Raw genomic sequence first — 22,347 nt, forward strand, 5'->3', positions numbered from 1 at the left:
GACCAAGGACATATGGGGGGTAGGTTTGAGTTCGGGGGGGCAGATTCATGGGGAAGCTCCTTTCTCAGCTTCTCATCTTATGTTTAAGTAACCCGGTGAGTATGGCGGGGGGGGGGGGGGGCAAAGGGTGAGCAGGAAACCAAGTCTGGTTTGCCCAATCCAGACTAACCCGCTACGAGGGCTCCAATGGGAACTGCAGGGCTCTGCGGAACTGCTGAGCGCATAGGAATTTTGCCCCTGTATGTTTGTTTATTCTCCCCACGGGTTTTATACGCCACCTGCTGGCGGTGTCAGGAATCGCAAGAGCCACATAAAGCCTCGGAGATCAGTATGCAATTTGGGGATGAGGGGGGCAATTGTGAGTGCCATCCGGGGGTCACCCTGATTTCCGTACACGAGGACATTTCTCAGCAGGGTGCCGGGAGTTGAGCACCAGGCAGGCGGCCGGAATGGTTACCCCGGGCGGTACAGGGGAAGTGGAAGATATTGTATTTCACCTAGTTCTGTACGAGAGAGTCCTACTCATAAACTTGATAGAGTGTTTGGTCTTTCCTCACCGGTTGAGCTGAAGGGCTGGAGATCCTTCATCGTGTTGTTCTCCTGTAGCTCATGGTGGCCTTCTGCAAACTCCCACTTCTACATAAATAAAGAGAAAACGGCATGAACCCGACCCACACGGCTGTACAACCTCTACCCGGACGCAACCTTTCTGCAGCTCTCACCTCTGCGGTCAGCAGCTGGATGATTGTGTTGGTCAGCTCCAGGATCTTCAGGCCGTTGTCCTTCTCACACATCAGCGAGAGCGGCGGAGACGCTGTGGTGGGATTCCAGCTTCTACCGGATTCTTCAGACTCGTCGGGACTACTCTTGAGCGACAGATGCTCGCCGGACTTCTTCACAACCACACAGTCCTGTAGAAGAAGCCCAAAGTACGTTAAACATCCAAACCCCCCCCCCAAAAAAGCATTAAAACGTCCAGAACTCGTAGCCTTTTTGAGAAGGATCCAGAAAACATCTGGAAAGGTTGAGGGGTGCGACGTCACACAAATGGAGCGGTCGCTGATGACATCACTTGTAATATCTTCCCATGACCCTGCTATCCATACATGACCAGAATTCCAAAGACTCTACAAACAATAAAAGCTTTCTAGTTCTCGTAAGCCCAGGCGGACAATCATGGCAGGCCCGCCGTGATCTCTTCTCCTCTCGCCAGCTACTAAAACACCGATACTTGTCTTCTCACCTCTCCGGTCAGCAGATAGATGATCTCCAGAGTTATCTTCAAGATCCTCTTGGTCATCTGGTTCCTGCCCGCATCCATGGTCGCAGACGATCTGTAGACAGAAGTACGTTGAACGTCTTCTTCAAAGCCTAGCTTGAAACCATGAGCATATTTTTGACGATGGCCACGCTATGTGCCCCGTGTGACCTCATTGCCTGCTTCCTGTGCAGCCTTATTGACCCCCCCCCCAGGTCAAGATATCTGGTATACCCTTTGAGATCCAGTTTGGGTGCTCTTTTGGGACGATAGATCATTCCAGTAGGGTCCGATCTGGTTTCCAAAAACCTCATGGCAGAATCTTTTCTTTTTAAGTATTTTTTTTGGGGGGGGGGGGCACTTACCGTATGGAGACGCTGCAGCTCCAGCTTCCCACCGCCTCCGTATCCCAGTAATTCTCGCCACTGATTGGCTGTTTAAGGCAGCCAATCAATGGCAGGAAAGCAATAGCTTTCCGATCAATGGGATCCCTTTCCATGTTTGCGCACAGGGGTCTCGTTAGACGCCCCACCCCCTCAAAAAGATTTAAAAGCCAGAGCTGGTGCTGATTGGCTGTTAGAATATGGTGCGTCCGGAGACCTGTTCGGCCAATCACATCTCCTGCTTGGCATGAGGCTAGCGATGGGGAAAGGGGGCAGTTGCATGTAGGGGGATTCTGATATATATAGGGGGGGGGGCCGCATTTAAATTTAAAGGGACCTCTCAGGTATCATATGTATTAACGTGCATACGATTAATGGCGTGTTCCTGTCCCTTTAAAGCAGGCTTACAAGTAAAGTGCTGGGGGTTATAATCTCGACAGTGATTGGCTGATGAGGACTTACCCCGAATAAAGAAATTATAAGAGGTGGTGAAGGAAGGGGGTCCTCAGGATGCCCAGACTGACAGCAACTATCCCTCCCTCGGCAATACAGAAGTAAAGGTTTCCATGGTGATTGGGAAGCCTGTTATTCTTAATAAATCCGGGTAAACGTCTCATATCAATCCCATTCTTGCTTTCACATCGCAAAGATCCATCTCTACCGCCTGCAGGGGGGATAAAAAGGATTTCTGCCCTCACCCAGCATGGCCGCGAAGCACTTCCTGTATGACCTGATTCCGGCTTCCCGCGGTGGCGGAAGTAAGCTTTCCAGAAAGCGGATATTTGCCGCAGCGCCCAGCGTCAACTACAACTCCCGTGAGCCTCTGCGCCGCCGAGGCGGAAGCGTGACGTAAATTCGTGCGGCCAGCAGCTTGAGCGCGACGGAAGAAGAAAGAGAGACGTTCTTAATATTGCTCTGATGGTGTGAACGACAGCTGAGAGTGGAAGAGTATGTATAGTTATATTTATTCATATTATATCTATCTATTGTATACAATATATATATATATATATAATGCACCTATAATGCATAAAGTAGAATGAATTTATTTTATTCGCATACGTCTATCTATATATTAATAAAATAAACCACAAAAACAGAGATCCAAATTCCACGTGTGAAGTGCAAATAATAATAATTAAATGAATACTCCCCAAGATTGCAGCTTCCAAAAAACACTCTTCCTCAAGGTGTTCAACGATACAACAAAACAACCAAGGAGCGCATATACATGAGGAGAAAAACAAAAACAACACAAATAGTGTAATATGTATGTAAAAATGAAAAGTAAAAAAGGGTGTAAGATCCACTCACAAACTTGCTGAATAAGTCAGGCTCATCAGGGTTCAATAGTAGCAGAATTTTTATATCTTCTACAACTCTATAGAAATAGAAAAAAACCACAAATGGTGCAGTATCTAAAATAAAAGTTCGAAAGTTCAAAATCCGCAGACACAGATACAATTTTGGTTGTTTTGTTGTATTAATAAAATAAATTAGATGTATTTTATGTATTACATATTTATATATAATTTTTATATTATATAATTATAAATATTTATATTTAAAATATGAGAATATGCAAAGTTACAATATAGTTAGCTGAAGTATGTATAGCTATATATATCTATATAAATGAATAAATTAGATGTATTTATATTATATATATATATATATATATATGACACAAATGCATACATCAAATGTATTTAATGTTTTATATATATAATGTATGTATATATTTGAGAATATGAAAAGCTACAATATATATTGTAAAAATATTATAGCATACATATATAGCATGGCTACAACTGCATTTTTAAGAGATGGTGATAAATCAAAAAACTAATTAAAATTGAATATTTATTTATATATATATATATTTTTATATATATATATATATATATATATATATAAATTAATTTTTTTCTCCATCCTGTCCAAAAGTCCCGATGCCTACTTTAGGCTTTTCTTCGCGACCTTTCAGTCATGTCCCGTGGGGTTTCATCAAATTATTTGTGTCTTTTTAGGTGTGGGGAATCACAAGAAGCTTCACAAGAACGCGGTGATGGAGACCCACCAGCGCCTCGGCTTACCGGGTAAGAGATTCCGTCACGTTTATTTATATGTATATAGCCTACCATTTAAAAGTTTGGGGTCACTGAGCTGTTTTCATGGAAAACAAATAAATGTCTGGCTGAAACATAATTGCAAAAAGGGTTTATAAACATCAATTATCCTTTTAAACTTAAACTTGGATCAGCGAACACAACGTGCCATTGGGACACAGGAGTGATGGGAGTGATAAAGGGCCATTGGGACACAGGAGTGATGGGAGTGATAAAGGGCCATTGGGACACAGGAGTGATGGGAGTGATAAAGGGCCATTGGGACACAGGAGTGATGGGAGTGATAAAGGGCCATTGGGACACAGGAGTGATGGGAGTGATAAAGGGCCATTGGGACACAGGAGTGATGGGAGTGATAAAGGGCCATTGGGACACAGGAGTGATGGGAGTGATAAAGGGCCATTGGGACACAGGAGTGATGGGAGTGACAAAGGGCCATTGGGACACAGGAGTGATGGGAGTGACAAAGGGCCATTGGGACACAGGAGTGATGGGAGTGACAAAGGGCCATTGGGACACAGGAGTGATGGAAGTGATAACGTTTACTGTTTGTTTCCAACAGAGGACCTCGTCTCCAGAGCTGAAGACGGACGGCGCCGGTCAGAGAGGGAGACGGACTTTGCTGCATCAACAGAACCTCCGCACACGGGACCTGTGATCATCAAGGAGGAAGTGCTATCGGACGAAGACGACATCACGCGCATCGTCTGCACGTCTGTCAAGGAGGAATCCTTCTCGGATGAGGATGAGGAAGCCGCAGGCCGTATAGTGAGTACACGGACATCTGACGTTAAGGAGGAACCCGTCTCGCACGATGGGGGGAATCAAACGGACCCTGATCTTTCTTCACAGGAAGATTATATTGGCCCCCTTTTTAAAGAGGAGGAGGAGGAGGACACCTGCGACGAAGAGGACGCTACCGACACCGACAGCTACGCGCCGACAGACGACACGCAGACAGAATATCCTTTTGTCCGCATTAAGGAGGAACCGACTTCGTGTGACGAAGGAGACGTAACGGACACGGATGTGTACGCGCCTGCGGGAGATGCCAATACAGAGTATGCGCCTGCGAAGGAGGAGTCAGACGCTGAGATAGAATACACGTCCGTCCTTATAAAAGAGGAATCGTTCTCGAGTGACGAAGACGACGGTAGCGATACGGCCCCGGAGCACGCAGAGGATGACTCTGACCACGGGGGCTTCAGGATCATGAAGTGCGCCAAGTGCGAGAAACTCTTTAACGATAAAGCCGATTACAGGGCCCACCAGAAGACGCACAGCACGGAGACGTTCGAATGCCCCGAGTGCCACAAGTGCTTCACCAACAGGACGGCCGTCACGCGGCACCAGAGAATTCACAAGGAGCAGAAGCAGGCGTGTCCGGACTGCGGGAAGTACTTCGCGTCCAAAGCCAGCCTTTCGGTGCACTACAGGACGCACACGGGCGAGAAGCCGTTCTCCTGCTCCGACTGCGGCAAGAGCTTCGCCAACCAGGCCCACCTCAGCAGGCATCAGCGGATTCACACCGGCGAGAGGCCCTTCCCCTGCCCCGTCTGCGGCAAGTACTTCACCAACCAGTCCCACCTCATCAGGCACCAGAGGAGTCACACGGGGGAGAAGCCGTTCTCCTGCTCTGTTTGCTCCAAGCGCTTTATCGACAAATCCAGCCTGGCCACCCATCAGAGGGTCCACACGGGCGAGAAGCCCTACTCGTGCTTCGATTGCGGAAAGTGCTTCACCAGCAGGTCGAGCTTCATTTCCCACCAGAGGAACCATAAAGGCGAGAAGCCGTTCTCCTGCTCGACGTGCGAGAAGCGCTTCACCAACCACCCCGACCTCATCAAGCACCAAAGGACTCACACGAGGGTGAAGCCCTTCTCCTGCTCCCAGTGCAAGAAGTGTTTCACCCAAAGCTCGCACCTGGCCCGGCATCAGAGGAGCCACACGGGGGAGAAGCCATTCTCCTGCGCGGTCTGCGGGAAGCACTTCAGCTTAAACGAGAACCTGGTCACGCACCAACGGATCCACACGGGGGTGAAGCCGTTCTCCTGCTCCGAGTGCGGCAAAGCCTTCTCCAGCAAGTCCAACTTTCTGACCCATCAGAGGAGCCACACGGGAGAGAAGCCCTTCCCGTGCTCGGTGTGCGGGAAAGGCTTCACCAACCAGTCGGACCTCCTCAAGCACCAGCGGATCCACACGAAAGAGAAGCCGTTCTCGTGCTCGGAGTGCGGGAAGCGCTTCACCCAGAGCTCGCATCTGGTGAGGCACCAAATGAGCCACTCGGGCGAGAGACCCTTTTCCTGCTCCGAGTGCGGCAAGTGTTTCACCATTAAGTCCAACTACCTCCGGCACCAAAGGAGCCACACGGGGGAGAAGCCGTTCTCGTGCTCCGTGTGTGGGAAGTGCTTCACCGTTAAAACCAATCTTGTCCATCATCAGCTGAGTCACGGGGGGGAATAAACAATTGTTCTGCACTTGATAATGGACAATTTCAATGCATTAAAGTGGCTCTTTCACTCCTTAATGGCGTTTATGGATTAAAATAAGCAATATGTACGTATTAGACGCCCTCCTTGTGCGTACGACGTGGAAGCAGCCGTCTTAACTTCCTGTTCTGGGGATCTGCATGATTATTCCTCCCCTGTTACGGTGCCGATTGTTGCTGTTTGGTTCATGCAGCTTTTATAAGGTAGGGGGAAAGGATAATAGGGAGGGCTTCTTCAGAATAAACTGATTAGACATACTGTATTTGCTTGATTATAGGACTAGGACCCCCCCCCCTCTGAAAAGTCATCTTTAAAAACGTCCTTGTTTTATAATCTCCGTCTTTTATTCAGACCTCAGGTCTGTCGCACAGCCGCCTGAGCCCAGGGGCGCGTTACTTACACTCTGATTCACGCTCAATCTCTCTCTCCCTACCTCCTCTGCCGTTGTTCGCTTCTGTGTCACCTTTTCCTCAGCTCCGTTTCACTTGCCTCTTCTTCTGTCTTCCCAAAAAGGGTGGAGCCTTCGCACACACCCTCTCCCCCATTGGAGGAAGGGCGGAGAGGCTGTGCCTGTGTTGCGCGCCATGGCTCCGCGAAAAGTACCGCGACAGGTTCATGGAGAAAAAGAGCTGCAGCAACGCTTCTCTTTCTCCACGACTCTGTCTGCGGCTCATCTTATAATTGAGTAAATACGGTACCTGGCGCAGATCCCAGCTTCCTCGGTATAAAATAGTGCCTTATTATTGATGCGAATGTTTGCAAAACGATTATATATTAACCCCCCCCCCTAGTTTTATGTAGTTATGTTAAAAACATTCTATTAACCCTAATGTACATGGCTAATACTGTGGCTGAGGGGGGTCCAGGTGGAACGAGGTAAAAGTTTCTCTTAGTATTGATCGGCGCCCCCCCCCCCCAAAAAAAACCTGAGGTTTTTATTGTGCAATACAGTCCAAAAAGGACAATCTTTGGTAAAGTCGATGCTCGTAAGTAAAGAAATATAATTAAGAGTAACCGGGCCAAACCCCTGGTCTGCGTGCGCACCCGCTGGTATTCTGTATGTTGGATAGAACAATAAACTGCTAGTCAAGTTTGCCTCTGGAATTCTTGGAATTTTGGCATAATTTCAGAACGTTGGGGCGTAATATCTGTCTGATAAACGTACCTTAAAATAATTAACCCCTTCACGACCCATACGGACGTACAGGTACTAACCGCGTTGAAAAGGTGTGCCAAGATGTCCCTTAGGACGTACCTGGACGTCTCCCTGCCGCTCCGCGACAGATCGGGCCGATCGTTGTAATGAGCCTCGCTGGAGCGCTGCGGGAAAGCCATATAAAGACTGTTCAGCTGCAGACATGGCTTCTGATTTGTCCTCTTCGTTGTCACCTGACAGGAAGTGGTATATAAACTTCCTCTGTTCTTTTATTAGTTGCCCATTTAAAGCGTTTATTGGTGCTGAACTTTGGTTGACCCGGACCACGTCTGATCAGTGTCCCCAACTTGGGACGACCCTGACCATGTCTGATCCGTGTCTCTGTGTACTGACCTTTGGCTTGACCCTGACCGCCTCTGATCTGCCTTCTTGTACCAACTTGATGCTGACCACAATTTGCTTTTCTCGTGTATTGACCCCACGCGTGATAACGAGTACAACATATTTATTCCTGATGTTTCCTTCCTGAGATACATTGGTGGCCGCAAAGCAGTATGAGGACTTGGGTGTGTTTATCTAGTATATTGTCCTGCGATAACACAGCTACACACACGCAGCCGCTCCCGAAGACACGTAAACACCAGATAGACATGTTTAAGGGCCCAAAGATTGAAGATGCAGCTTGGGTACAGTATCCACTCCTAGTCGGAAGCTAGGCACCAGACTCAAGTCTACATTGGAGCTCCTCTGGTCCTTTCTTTCAAACATTATATATTTTGTTTCCGTATCTTCTGCTGGTAAGACCGGCTCTCCTGCCCATATGTCGGGAGCATGACGGCAGCTGCGGTGGGGAGCGTGTCTTTGCCACGCACTGCCACTTCTGCACTTCAGCTTCTGGGACGAAATCCAGGGGGGCCTCTGGCTCTCGCACAAGCATTAATCCCTCCAATGCTGCAACCGGGATGACACTGGAGGACCCTCAGCCTAAAAGTGACCCCAGTGACCCCCTGAGGGAGGGGTCATCCAGGTCATAAAGTAAAAAAATATATATATATAAATATATATTTGTACATTTTTATTACATAACTGATAACTATCTGATCACTGATTGGTTAAATTTTAGGTCGCCAATTATTGACCGGAGATATTTGCCCATAAAATGATGTAGAACGACGCCATATTTACTAGTTTTTTGGGGTTTTTTTACTTCTTAAAATTTTCTAACGTAGCTATTTTTTTATTTTTTTTTACACCACGGCCTATATGTGGGTAGGGATCTACGAAACCAGGTGATAAGGGTACAGGGGTCTCACCTTGCCCCAAAAGTCATTTTACACATTTAACATTTTTGTTGCAAAATTTTTGCTATATATTTTTACTTGTTTACAATATTCACACAAATATAGATTCTGCCTTGGAAATCGAACATCCCAAGTGCGTTATTTTACATTTATCAACGTGAAACCGCAGCTTTAACATTCTTGCCCTCATCAGCAGTTTTGACGGTCTAAAACGCTCCGTTTCACACGGCACTAGTTTTATTCTTAGGGGATGAGCGAGGTTTTTTTTTTTTCTGTACTTCAAGGAAACGGTACAAGATAATACTTTTTTTTTTTTGCTTTAATATTTTACTTTCTATTTTGTAACATTTTTTTTTTTAAAAATATGAAAATATAATTTAACACATTGTAAAATATTTAAAAAAAATACTAAAAACTTTTTCAACTATAAATGATAGGCGGGTGGCCCATTTTTGCAAAATGCGTGAGGGGGGGGTTCTGCAGAATCCCGCTAAAATGCATTTGCCCACCCCCTTCAGGCACTACATAAACTTGTCTCCAGTCAGGTCCAGCTTTGGCCCTGCTGAACACCTGGATTCCCAAGGGAGCACTTCCCTGCCACCAATTGGCTGCATAAACCATCAATCAGACACAGGACATATTCCCAGCGATTTCATTGGATGTGCTTACTGCCAGAAACGGTGATCAGGAAGCAGGGCCCTGCAGATTACGCGCTGATCACAGTGACCAGGAAGCAGGGCTCTGCAGCTTTACGCGCTGATCACTGATCAGGAAGCAGGGCCCTGCAGATTACGCGCTGATCACAGTCATCAGGAAGCAGGGCCCTGCAGATTACGCGCTGATCACGGTGATCAGGAAGCAGGGCTCTGCAGATTACGCGCTGATCACAGTGACCAGGAAGCAGGGCCCTGCAGATTACGCGCTGATCACAGTCATCAGGAAGCAGGGCCCTGCAGATTACGCGCTGATCACGGTGATCAGGAAGCAGGGCTCTGCAGCTTTACGCGCTGATCACTGTGATCAGGAAGCAGGGCCCTGCAGATTACGCGCTGATCACAGTCATCAGGAAGCAGGGCCCTGCAGATTACGCGGTGATCACAGGGATCAGGAAGCAGGGCCCTGCAGCCTTACGCGCTGATCACAGTCATCAGAAAGCAGGGCCCTGCAGATTACGCGCTGATCACAGTCATCAGGAAGCAGGGCCCTGCAGATTACGCGCTGATCACAGGGATCAGGAAGCAGGGCCCTGCAGATTACGCGCTGATCACAGTGACCAGGAAGCAGGGCTCTGCAGATTACGTGCTGATCAGTCATCAGGAAGCAGGGCCCTGCAGATTACGTGCTGATCACAGTCATCAGGAAGCAGGGCTCTGCAGCCTTACGCGCTGATCACAGTGACCAGGAAGCAGGGCTCTGCAGCTTTACGCGCTGATCACTGTGATCAGGAAGCAGGGCCCTGCAGATTACGCGCTGATCACAGTCATCAGGAAGCAGGGCTCTGCAGCCTTACGCGCTGATCACAGTGACCAGGAAGCAGGGCTCTGCAGCTTTACGCGCTGATCACAGGGATCAGGAAGCAGGGCCCTGCAGCCTTACGCGCTGATCACAGTCATCAGAAAGCAGGGCCCTGCAGATTACGCGCTGATCACAGTCATCAGGAAGCAGGGCTCTGCAGATTACGTGCTGATCACAGTCATCAGGAAGCAGGGCCCTGCAGATTACGTGCTGATCACAGTCATCAGGAAGCAGGGCTCTGCAGCTTTACGCGCTGATCACAGTGACCAGGAAGCAGGGCCCTGCAGATTACGTGCTGATCACAGTCATCAGGAAGCAGGGCCCTGCAGATTACGCGCTGATCACAGTGACCAGGAAGCATGGCCCTGCAGATTACGCGCTGATCAGTGACCAGGAAGCAGGGCCCTGCAGATTACGCGCTGATCACAGGGATCAGGAAGCAGGGCTCTGCAGCCTTACGCGGTGATCACAGTCATCAGGAAGCAGGGCTCTGCAGATTACGCGGTGATCACAGGGATCAGGAAGCAGGGCTCTGCAGCCTTACGCGCTGATCACAGTCATCAGGAAGCCCTGGATGCTGATCGCAGTGATCAGGAAGCAGGGCTCGGCTTCCCTGATCTCACCTGGTGGCAACGGCAGGGGTGACAGAGACCCTAATTGGTCTTCTATGAAACAAAAGGCCAAATTAAATAACGCCCCATTACATAAACTATATCAGCTCAGAGCAAGTAGTGGTTCATTTGGTTTCATATGACATCATACTCATCATACTACCCCCAACAGCTCAGTTTTGGGGCCGGCCAGAGAGCTGCATTTTAATCTTCCTGCCTTCGCTTTATATTAAGAATGTCCGACCCCACTGAGCTTCTGCTCCGGGAATTAGCTGGCCCTGTATAAATCATAATTAAATCAGTGAGATTTATTAAATGTCATGTCGCTGCTTGAGCTATACATTATGCAGCCACTCCCCCCTAGATAAATTAGCCAGGGATGCTCCTTTATAGGTTAAGACATCACTTTACATGGTACAACATTGGTTAAAAGGAATGGAGTCTTGAACAACAATGAACAATTTTTAAAGATCCCAACTTTCAATTAGTTATAAATAGTCTGAGTGCACCAAACGCTCTTTTTTTTCTTGCCATTTTTACCATAAGTGGGTTTAATTAAGATTAACACTTTGGGGTTATAATCTTTACTATCTAGTGCTAGGACAGTGGGATGTCAGGGCTTTTATTTTATTCATTCATTCGTTCATTCATTCATTCATTCACTGTGCAATACAGAGAGATCCCTTCAGTGATATGTCAGTGATGTCACAATGACATATCCGAGCTCACTATTATTTTTTATTTTTATATTCAGTTAATATTTCCTATTTTTGTTTCTAGATAATCCTCTCATAATCGAGCAACACGGTTACTGTACTCACAATGTATGCAGTACGGGGTTCTATTGCCAATAAATCCAATTAATTTTTTTTTAACAACAAGAATCGTTTAAAAAAGAATAAATCTAAAAATCCTAAAAAAAAGGTAAAAAGACTGTAAAATCAGGACCAGGAATCATTATATATATATATATATATATATATATATATATATATATATATATATATATATATATATATATATACATATATATATATATATATACATACATATACATATATATATATACATACATATACATATATATATATACACATATACATATATATATATACACATATACATATATATATATACACATATACATAATATATATACACATATACATATATATATATACACATATACATATATATATATACACATATACATATATATATATACACATATACATATATATATACACATATACATATATATATACACATATACATATATATATATACACATATACATACATATACATATATACACATATACACATATACACATATACATACACATATATACATATATATACACATATATATACATACATATACATATATATACATACATATATATACATACATATACATACATATATATACATACATATACATACATACATATACATACATATACATACATACATATACATACATATATATACATACATATATATACATACATATATATACATATATATACATACATATATATACATATATATACATACATATACATACATATATATACATACATATACATATATATATATATATATATATATACACACATAAGTATATAACCATGTAATAAATGAAACCCAGCACAAAATCCCAAATTTAGAAACTATACATGTATTCAAAAATGTTTAATTGTTGGATACTATTTTAAAAGAAATTCCAACCGTTATCGCGCCTTTTAGCTTTAAATGACTTGCGGCGGACGGCATCCGACTCAGAATCATGTGACCTTTTTAAGGAGGACGTTCTGAAACCGCCTATGGAGGACATCGTAGCAGAAGCCACCTAAAGCCCGTATATATATAAAAATCTGCAAGCGCGTCGTTTGGGTAACTATTGGAGATGCATAGAGAGGAGCAGAAATAGTCGACGGGTGACTAGGAGTGGCGAGAGCTTCACCCCCCAATTTGACGACGTCGTCAAAAAAAAAAAAAAAAAAAAGTGCATTTTTAGATTCGTGAAATACCTTATTTCCACCTAAACAATAGCCCGGCAGGTTTTTTTAGTTGCTCTATTGTTGGTGTCAGCCCTGTTCGCCTTGTCTCTAGTATGGATCAGGTCGTGTTTCCGCAGGTTGGACCTCTTGGTGAAGCCCTTGCCGCACACGGCGCACAGGTGCGGCCTCTCCCCTGTGTGGGTCTTTCGGTGCTTGGAGACGTCCGACTTGCACACGAAGCGCTTGCCGCAGTCGGGACAGGCGTGCGGCTTCTCGCCCGTGTGAAGCATCTGGTGGCGCACGAGAAGCGACTTAAGGGAGAAGCTCTTGCCGCACTCGGCGCACGAGAAGGGCTTCTCGCCCGTGTGGGTCATCTGGTGCTTCAGGAGGGTCGAGTTGAGGGAGAAGGACTTTCCGCACTCGGAGCAGCTGTAGGGCTTCACCCCCTCGTGTATGAGCTGGTGCCGGACCAGGCTGGTTTTGACCGTGTAGCGGTTCCCGCACACCGAGCACGCGAACGGCTTGAGCCCGCTGTGCGTCCTTTGGTGGGCGACCAGATTGGCCCGGTAGTTGAAACACTTGCCGCACTGGGGGCAGGCGAACAGGTCGTTTCCGATGTGGCTGCGGTAATGTCTGACCAGGCTGGACTTGGAGGACAGCCGTTTCCCGCACTGCGTGCACGTCAGCTCCTTGGTCGTGTGGACCACCCGGTGTTTGATGAGGGCCAAGTCGGTGCCGAAACACTTCTGACACTCCGTGCAGGGAAACAGGACCTCCCCGGCGGACCCTCGTTGGTCGGCTGCCAACCTGAGGGTCCTGCTGCTTGGGCCCGCGCCTTTCGCCCACTTTTTTGTAGCCCTTGGTAAAGATATATTCCGTAGGGGCATAGATGACCCCGTCTTTGATGTTCTCCTCGGACGCCTCGGAATCCACCATGATGTAAGCGGACTGCGTGTAAAGGTCGCTCCCCCCCTCGGGCGAGTCCGGCTCTTCCTTGATGTAAACGGTTATGAAGTCCGACCCCGCGTCGCCTTTCTCGTACGAGTCGGGCTCTTCCTTGGCCCGGACGGAGCTGCGCGATGCCGGCTCCTCCGCGACACGGACAGCAGCAGCAGACGCCACCACCTCGCGCTCGGCGGGTTCGTAGACATCGCCGCCCGGGAAGTCGCTGCCGTCCGACGACAGAGACTCCTCCTTAATATGAAAGTAATCCGCCGGCGAGTAAATCCCGCCGTCCGACAGATCTCCGCCTGCGCTCAAAGGCGACTCACTCTCAGTTGGGTCAGGGACGCCTTCGGTCGGCGTACGTTCTTTGGGCGAGCGGATAACAGAGACCCTGGAACTTCCTCCTTCCCGACACCCTGAATCCCGCCTCTCGTTCCCGGGGTCTTTTAACTCCGTCTTGCCCGGCCCGTTCCGAGGGGACCCTGGTTCTTTATCCCCTTTGTCTACGCAGTCGGGGGAAGGATCTGGTTCTTCTGTGGCTCCTCCACCTGAAAAAGAAGTACACTGTGAGTGGAAAACACACAGAATATAAGAAGCCCCCCAAACATTGGAAACGGCTAGAATATAAGACTGTTTTGAAGATTTTCTTCTGAAAAAAAACCTTATAATTTGAAACAATAAAAAAATAAATACCTGCACCCTTTTTTTTTTTTTTTTTTATTTTTTTTATAAATGAGAAATTTTTTATTATTATTATTATTTTTATTATTATTATTTATTTTGTTTTTGAGTTGAGAAATGGGGGGTGAAAAGGGAGGTCGGTTTGGGTGCAGACGTCAACGTTCTCCTCGTGCTTCTTTCGGCAAGGAGCGCAACCCACCTCCTACGTGTTTCCGCGCCTTGTAACTACTAGGTCACCACAGGGGCCGGCAGCCTTTAATATTCTACTGGGGGGAGGGGTCAGAGCTTTTAGTCATCACAACTAATTAACTGTTGGTATGCTGCCTAGGATTTTCCCCACCTAATGTCCTCAGCGTCTGGTTATTCTCCATCCTCGCACGGAGCTCCTTCTTATTCAGAGGATCCCATTCCTCCTCCGAGACGTGAATTTCCACCGTGTCCGACTCACACTTACCCTGAAAGAAAAAAAAAGAAAAAAAAACAAACTTTATTTGTCTGTTTTCCCAAAGAAAAAGAGAATCCCACCATTTTCAAAAATCAGAAACGCAGGAACGGGGGGTTGTCCATTATAATCACAAGAAATGGATCAGAAATCCAGCGCAGAGGGGGTTAATGATGTAAATGACTATTAATGGAACCTCTTCGAAGGTGTACAGAAGCCCTTTATCACTCCCATCACTCCTGAGTTCCAATGGCCCTTTATCACTCCCATCACTCCTGTGCTCCAATGACCCTTCATCACTCCCATCACTCCTGTGTTCCAATGTTGCACGTTGTGTTCACTGATCCAAGTTTAAGTTTAAAAGGCTAACTGATGGTTAGAAACCCATTTTGGAATTATATTACAGCCAGAAATGTTCTCATTTTCCATGAAAACAGCTCAGTGACTCCAAACTTTTGGACGGGAGGGTATGTGAGACAGACTTAATGAAAACGCATTTGCAAGGGGGGACGCCACAAACATTTAAAGGGACCCCTCCACCGTATGCATTCACGCGCATAAGACTTGAAAGGATGAACGGTGCTTGGATCTCTTTTACCTCCTCAGTCGGTTGGCCGTCCATCTTCGAGGCGCTTCTCGAGATTTTCCCGGGCGATCCAATCCTCTCCTTGTGAAGCTTCGTGGCCGCTGTCAGCTATGATCGGGTTCTTCGAACAAGCTCCGCTCTGCAACAAGAAGGGCAGATTTGTTTTTAGCATCCCTTACAAATAACCGAGATAAAAGGGAAACGTTTAACCCAATACACGCCACTGTACAGCGACATGGAATACGATGGCGCCATATAATCAAATCATATTATTTTATTTCTTTAGATTATGAAAATATATATATTATGTTATGAATATACTGTAAGTATACATTTAAAATATATATATATATTCTAACAAATAAAATATATATTCTAACAATATATATATTCTAACAAAATATATATATATATATATATATAGTCTAACAAATAAAATATATATTCTAACAATATATATATATTCTAACAAAATATATATATATAGTCTAATAAAATATATATATTCTAACAAATAAAATATATATTCTAACAATATAATATATATATATATAGTCTAACAAATAAAATATATATTCTAACAATATATATATATTCTAACAAAATATATATATTCTAACAAAATATATATATATAGTCTAATAAAATATATATATATTCTAACAAAATATATATATATATAGTCTAATAAAATATATATATATTCTAACAAAATATATATATATATAGTCTAATAAAATATATATATATTCTAACAAATAAAATATATATTCTAACAAATAAAATATATATTCTAACAATATAATATATATATATATATATATATATATATATATATATATAGTCTAACAAATACAATATATATTCTAACAATATATATATATATATATATATTCTAACAAAATATATATATATTCCAATATACAAATAATATATTCTTTATAAAATATATAAATACAATTTATATATATATATAAATAAAATATTTTCAATACACAAATGAAATAAAGAATATATAAAAATATTGTATATATGAGTAATGCATTATATATTTCCAACCCCCCCTCACCCCATCGTTCTCCCGGCCATAACACTAGATCATACGGTAAAACCCGTGTCACTTCCCCAGGCAGGCAGAGCATGTCTCCGGCAGGCTTCATTCATTCTACCCGCACGACACTCCCTTTACGGCCGCCGACCGCCCAAGCCAACGTACCCGCCCGCTGCCCGTTCTCCCGGTGCCCGGGCCCGTCCGCCCCCTCTCCCGGCTCTCCAGCCCAGCGTAACAATGAGAGTCGGCCCTCTTCCGCGAGGCGCGCGACATTCACGTCACTCCTGGCAACTACGCTCGCGGAGGATCACGGGAGCGCATACAGGGAGCTTGCGTTACCACGGAGACGGAAAGTGGCTAGACGGTCTCAGGAAATGGGAGCGCGCGGCGGCCATGATGGATTAAGGCAACTGCCCCACCACCATCGTTAAAATTTACTGATTGCGTTCCTGCTCCTGATCCGTAGTCGCCAGGGTAACAACGTCTGCCCAGGGGGCAGCTTTAGGTAGGGGGCGATGCTCGGATGTGTATAGGTGGGGGGGGGTATTAGGAGATGGAGGGGTGAAATGTTCTGCAGAAGGGCAACAATGGCATGATTGAGTTTATATTAAAGAGATGTCACCTCTTATTCCCAGGTAGAGCTTCTGAAGAGATGGTCTGCGGTGCGGAGGTGGGTGTGAACGATGAACTGCCCAGAGGGGCAAATTTGGTCATACCGGGGAACTCTCAGGGTTTTTGCCCCAACCTCAGGGTGTAGGGGCAGATCCTGGGGGTCACACAGTCTGGAGCGGATCCTTCTTATCCCCCCCCCCCCCCCCGCTGTGATCATATATGAGACTCCCAGTATGTTAAGGTTGACATCGCTGCTTGAATTAAATTAAATAACAAGTCAAGGTTTCCATGACGACCGATATTTGGGTGACACGTTTGCCAGGGCTCCACATAGAATCTTCACGATGGGCTATGAAAGGGTTAATGTTTCAAGAGTCATCTAGAAAGTTCCTAGGTCTGCTTACAGTTTAGTGGCGGGGGGGGGACGCAGGAAAAAAAACAGATGTCCTTCGCCGTCGTCCGTCTTTTGACTTATAAAGTTAGTTGAAAAACCTGGATCTACAAGGCATCTCGTGCACCAACGTCCCCACGGCAAGCGTCTCAGACGCTAAAATAAATCAATACCGATTGGAGATTTTCATTAACGGTCATTTTGTGGACACGTCCTGAAATTCTGCCCGGGAGTTGATCACGATCCAATCAGATTACGTTCTCTTTTAGTTTTTCAGGGTTGACGCAAAGAAAATCCATCGCTTGAACCCCAGAGTCCATCCTCTGAGCGTCTAAAGGCTGCCAACATGGCCGACGTCAAGAAGCAGATTAACGAGGAGATCTTGAATCTCACCCTGGAGATTATCTACCTGTTGACCGGAGAGGTGAGGGATTCGCAAGATCCACGTTCCGGAATCTGTCCCGGTTCAGGATTCAGTTAGATTTGCAACGAAAAAGGATCCTTTACAGCGAGGCCAGTAAAGATGTGGAATCCACCGCCTTCAGTGGTTCTCCAATCAAAGTCAGTAGATGCCTTCAAGTATGGGCGATCTTTAAGCAAAGAAGAATATACAGGGACATAATGGGTTACAAGGACAGGGTTAGCTTGTCGATCCACCATTTGTGGACAGGAAGGAGTCCCCCCTCACCCTTTTTTAAGGTTTTGCCTTCTTCTGAGTCAACAATGAGGTGGACCTTGATGGACTATGTGTTTGGAGCCATATTGTCTTATTCATGTCTTCCACTGTATAGGATTATACATTTGTTAAGAAGAGCGGCGAGAGCATCGCGCACGTTGGGTCATACAGGAGTCTTCCATTTAAGAAGGGCCGCCAGCGTCCCGCCAAGGTTCCTCCACCTCAACCACCGATACGCGAGAGAGACAACGACGAGAAGATCCTGGAGCTGACCAACAAGATCATCCAGCTGCTGACCGGAGAGGTGAGAGAGCCGCCGGGGACGGGGGTCATCGTCCGGTGGAAACCAAAGAATGTGTCTGAGTAACCTCTGTGTCGCTGTCTCCGTCAGGTTCCTATAAGGTGTGAGGACGTGGCCGTCTATTTCTCCGTGGAGGAGTGGGAGTACGTAGAAGGACACCAGGATCTTTACCGGGAGGTCATATTGAAGAGACACGTGCCCCCCGACCCGACGGGTAAGATTATATGCATATCAGGTATCACTGCAGTGTAAAATATGTACATTACAGTTAAGGTGTTACTTGGACCAAGTTCTCCATTTTGTATTTTTTTTTTTTTACGCTAAATAATCCCGTGTAACTTTGTCGACAGATCAACTTCCTGTTCCTTGGTTCTGCAAATTATCTCTCCCCTGTTACGAAGATGCTGATTGGTTTTATGGACCTTGTAAAGGGGGGTGGGGTAGAAGAAAGAGAACTTGCGGACAGGAAATTGATCGGATAATGCTAGGTCTGCCACCGATCACGGTTTCCCCCGAGTAAAGTAACCCACCGGGCGCCAAGGGTAGTTTTAACTCATGAATTTGGTTATGCTAGTTGTGAAGGCCACAGTATCCTTTAAAGAGGGGGGGGGGGTTGAAGATGGATAAAATCACCGGGACACATAGGATTTGACGGCCAGGGGCCGATTGGACAGCTTTTGGACAGACTCAGACAGGCAGGAACACGCTGGATCGGGTAACATGCGCGGTGTGAGCAGCCGGAAAGAAAGCTGTGGGTAAGGTAAGGAGGGTGAGAGAAGATGAGTGCGTGAGTAAGGGAGAGCGCGAGTTTGTGTATTTCAGAGTGGGAGGGTGTTTATGAGTTTGAGTATGTGTAAGTGTGTGTGTGTGTATGAATGTTTTGGAATACTTACATATATGTGTGTTTGTGTGTTAGCGCGAGTGTGTAAGTGTACAGTGTGTGAATATGTGTGTCAGATTGTATGTCAGTTACTGGGAGGGGGGGGCACAATATGTGTGCCTGCCCTCCCCTGCTGACAGCAGACACAAACCTTTCGCCTCATTTAGACTGCCTTAGTTACAAAACTTTTAAGTAAAAATACTGGTTTTATCCATTTATAAAATGAACAAGTAAATAAATAAAAGCATCTGTAGACCCCCCCCCCCCCCGCTGTAAAATGAGTGCCGATTTGGTTTTCCAGCCACCTCCACATTTTAAAAGAAAAAAAAAAATGCGACATTTCAGCCGAAACTAATAAAAGTTCACTTCTTACCACTAGATGACTCGCCGGCCAGGAACGCACCCGACGGATCTCATCACCCTGCTCCTTCACCAGCGAAGGAGAAACCGCGCGAAGACCACCGAAGAGAAACGCGGCGGCACATTCACAAACCAAAGAAGAGCCACGGCCGATCCAAGAGCAAAGGCAGCGAGGAGTTCTGGCCTTCCGAAGACCGAAATCTCGCGGCCACCAGCGTCGCTCCATGCTTGGAGCATCTCCTGGCGGACTATACGGCGGACATTTATGCCCCCACAAAGCCCACCCCGATGGACTACACGCCAAACACAACTGCTTACGTCAACCTGGAATCGGTCTTGCGTAAAGAGGAAGACGCCAGAGACGCTTACAGAGAAGACATGGAGGAAAGGTATCGATATCATCCAATCGAGGTGCCTGCATCATGGGAGGAAGTCAATTTCATAGACGCGTCTTTCTTTATTAAGGAGGAGTTTGAGTCGCAAGTAGCAGCCAGCCAATGGGATGGACGTATCGGGACGCCCGGGAAACAAACGAGGGCAGACAATCCGTTTTACCATTTTAAGTGCAGCGAGTGCGGCAAAAAATTCTCTAAAAAATGCTCTTTGGTGTCCCACAAACTGAGACACATCGTCGAGAGGATGTACGAGTGTTCCGATTGCCGGCGGTATTTTCACTTTCATCGGACGCTTGATGACGGGGTTAAGGCGGCGTGTTCCTTGTGCGCGATACACTTCTCCCGCGAGTCCGACCTCCTCGCGCACTACAGGCATCACGTCGGCAAGGAGCTGATCCCGTGCGCCGCGTGTAAAAGAAAGTTCAAGAAGGAGTACGACCTCGTTTCGCAAGGGAAGGTCGCGTCGGTGAAGAAGTGGTTCTCGTGTTCTGATTGCGGGAAGTCCTTCCCCCATCGTTCCCAGCTGGTCATACACCAGAGGATACACACGGGGGAGAAGCCGTTCGTATGTTCAGAATGCGGCAGATGCTTCGGCAAGAAGGGAAACCTTGTCAGGCATCAGACCATCCATTCCGGGGAGAGTACGTTTTTGCCTCCGGAATACGAGGAACGTTTCTCGCGTAAATCAGGGCCCGTTGGTAGGCAGCGAGGGAGTCGCACCCGAAAGAAACCTTTCCCGTGTGCCGAATGCGGGAAGTGTTTCCCGCACATGTCTATCCTCGTCTCGCACCAGCGCATACACACGGGGGAGAAACCGTTCGTATGTTCCGAGTGCGGCAAATGCTTCAACCAAAAGGGAAATCTGGTTAGACATCGGATGATTCACACAGGAGAGAACAGAGCCTTGTGTTCCGGGGGCGGGCGACGTTTTGTCGAGAGGCCGAGGCGTGTTACGCGCCGGAGGAGCCAGGGGGGGGCCAAGGAGCCCTTCCAGTGCTCCGAATGCGGCAAGTCTTTCCGCCATAGCTTCCTCCTCGCCGCGCATCGGCGCATACACACGGGAGAGAGACCCTTCGCATGCTCCGAGTGCGGCAAGTGTTTTAACCAGAAGGGAAATCTGATTAGGCACCGGATGATTCATTCGGGAGAGAAGAAGTTCTCGTGCTCCGAGTGCGGCCAGCGCTTCCCTGACAAATCGAAACTATTTCGGCACAAGAGGAGTCACGCAGGAGAGAAACCACTCTCGTGTTCCGAGTGCGGGAAGTACTTTCCCTATAATTCCCTCCTCGTCGCTCACCAGAGGATACACACGGGGGAGAAGCCGTACTCGTGCTCTGAATGCGGCAAGTGCTTCAGAATTAAATATAAACTCGACCATCACAAGAGGGTTCACCGGGAGGAGAAACCGTTCCCGTGTCTCGAATGCGGCCGGTGTTTTACGGAGAAGTCGCGTCTAATCGCGCATCAGAGGACCCACACAGGAGAGAAAAACCATTCGCCTGCTCCGAACGCGGGAAATGTTTCAGAGCGGAATCGGCTCTTGATAAACACCAGAGGGCTCACGCGGGAATAAAAATCGACACCAGATAAAGCTCAGATGATCCATACAAAAGAAAAAGTCAACAGAAAATTATTAAAAATTTAAAAAAAAAAATCAATGTTTTATTATTATTATTATTATTTTTTGTACCTTTTTTTTTTTAAGTTATTATTACCAATCACATAATTAAATAAAAGCAACTGCACGTAATTGGCCAAAAATTGAGACTTTTGGAGTCTGGTATTGATAAAATGTAAAGAGCGAATATATGCAAAAAAATATCAATTACCAAAACGGTATCAAATTGCCTTCCGTTCACTTACTGATACAACTGGTACCTGGTATATAGGTGGGTATTAAGCAGTAGCCTAAATAAATAATATTAATGGATATGAGATACATGGACCCAAATTACATTATGTAGCCACCATCAGATGTGTCCAAGTACCACTGGCGCATTTGTGTTTATTGTGCATGTATTGGCCGCTTGTGCATGATAGGAGTGTCATTGCTATATATATTAAATATGATTACTAACAGCAAACACACTCCTATCATGCCCAGGCATACCCAGATTCCACTAATCACACCCCTATCATGCAGCCACAGTAGCAAAAGATAGCAGAAATTACACTTGTGTC

General features: G+C 46.1%; 1 protein-coding gene across 1 annotated transcript in view; it reads right to left on the reverse strand.

The window, feature by feature from the left end:
• LOC149274475 (uncharacterized) overlaps nt 1-22,347 on the reverse strand; it is a 71,260-nt gene that overhangs the window by 1,611 nt on the left and 47,302 nt on the right. The window contains exon 7 of the mRNA XM_089505452.1: nt 12,948-13,532. Coding sequence (XP_089361578.1) covers nt 12,948-13,532 — 585 coding nt within the window. The remainder of the gene's footprint in view (nt 1-12,947; nt 13,533-22,347) is intronic.

This window comes from Sceloporus occidentalis, unplaced genomic scaffold (genome assembly GCF_023333645.1).
Source record: "Sceloporus occidentalis isolate IW3139 unplaced genomic scaffold, rSceOcc1.0.p SCAF_329, whole genome shotgun sequence".
Lineage (NCBI taxonomy): Eukaryota > Metazoa > Chordata > Lepidosauria > Squamata > Phrynosomatidae > Sceloporus > Sceloporus occidentalis.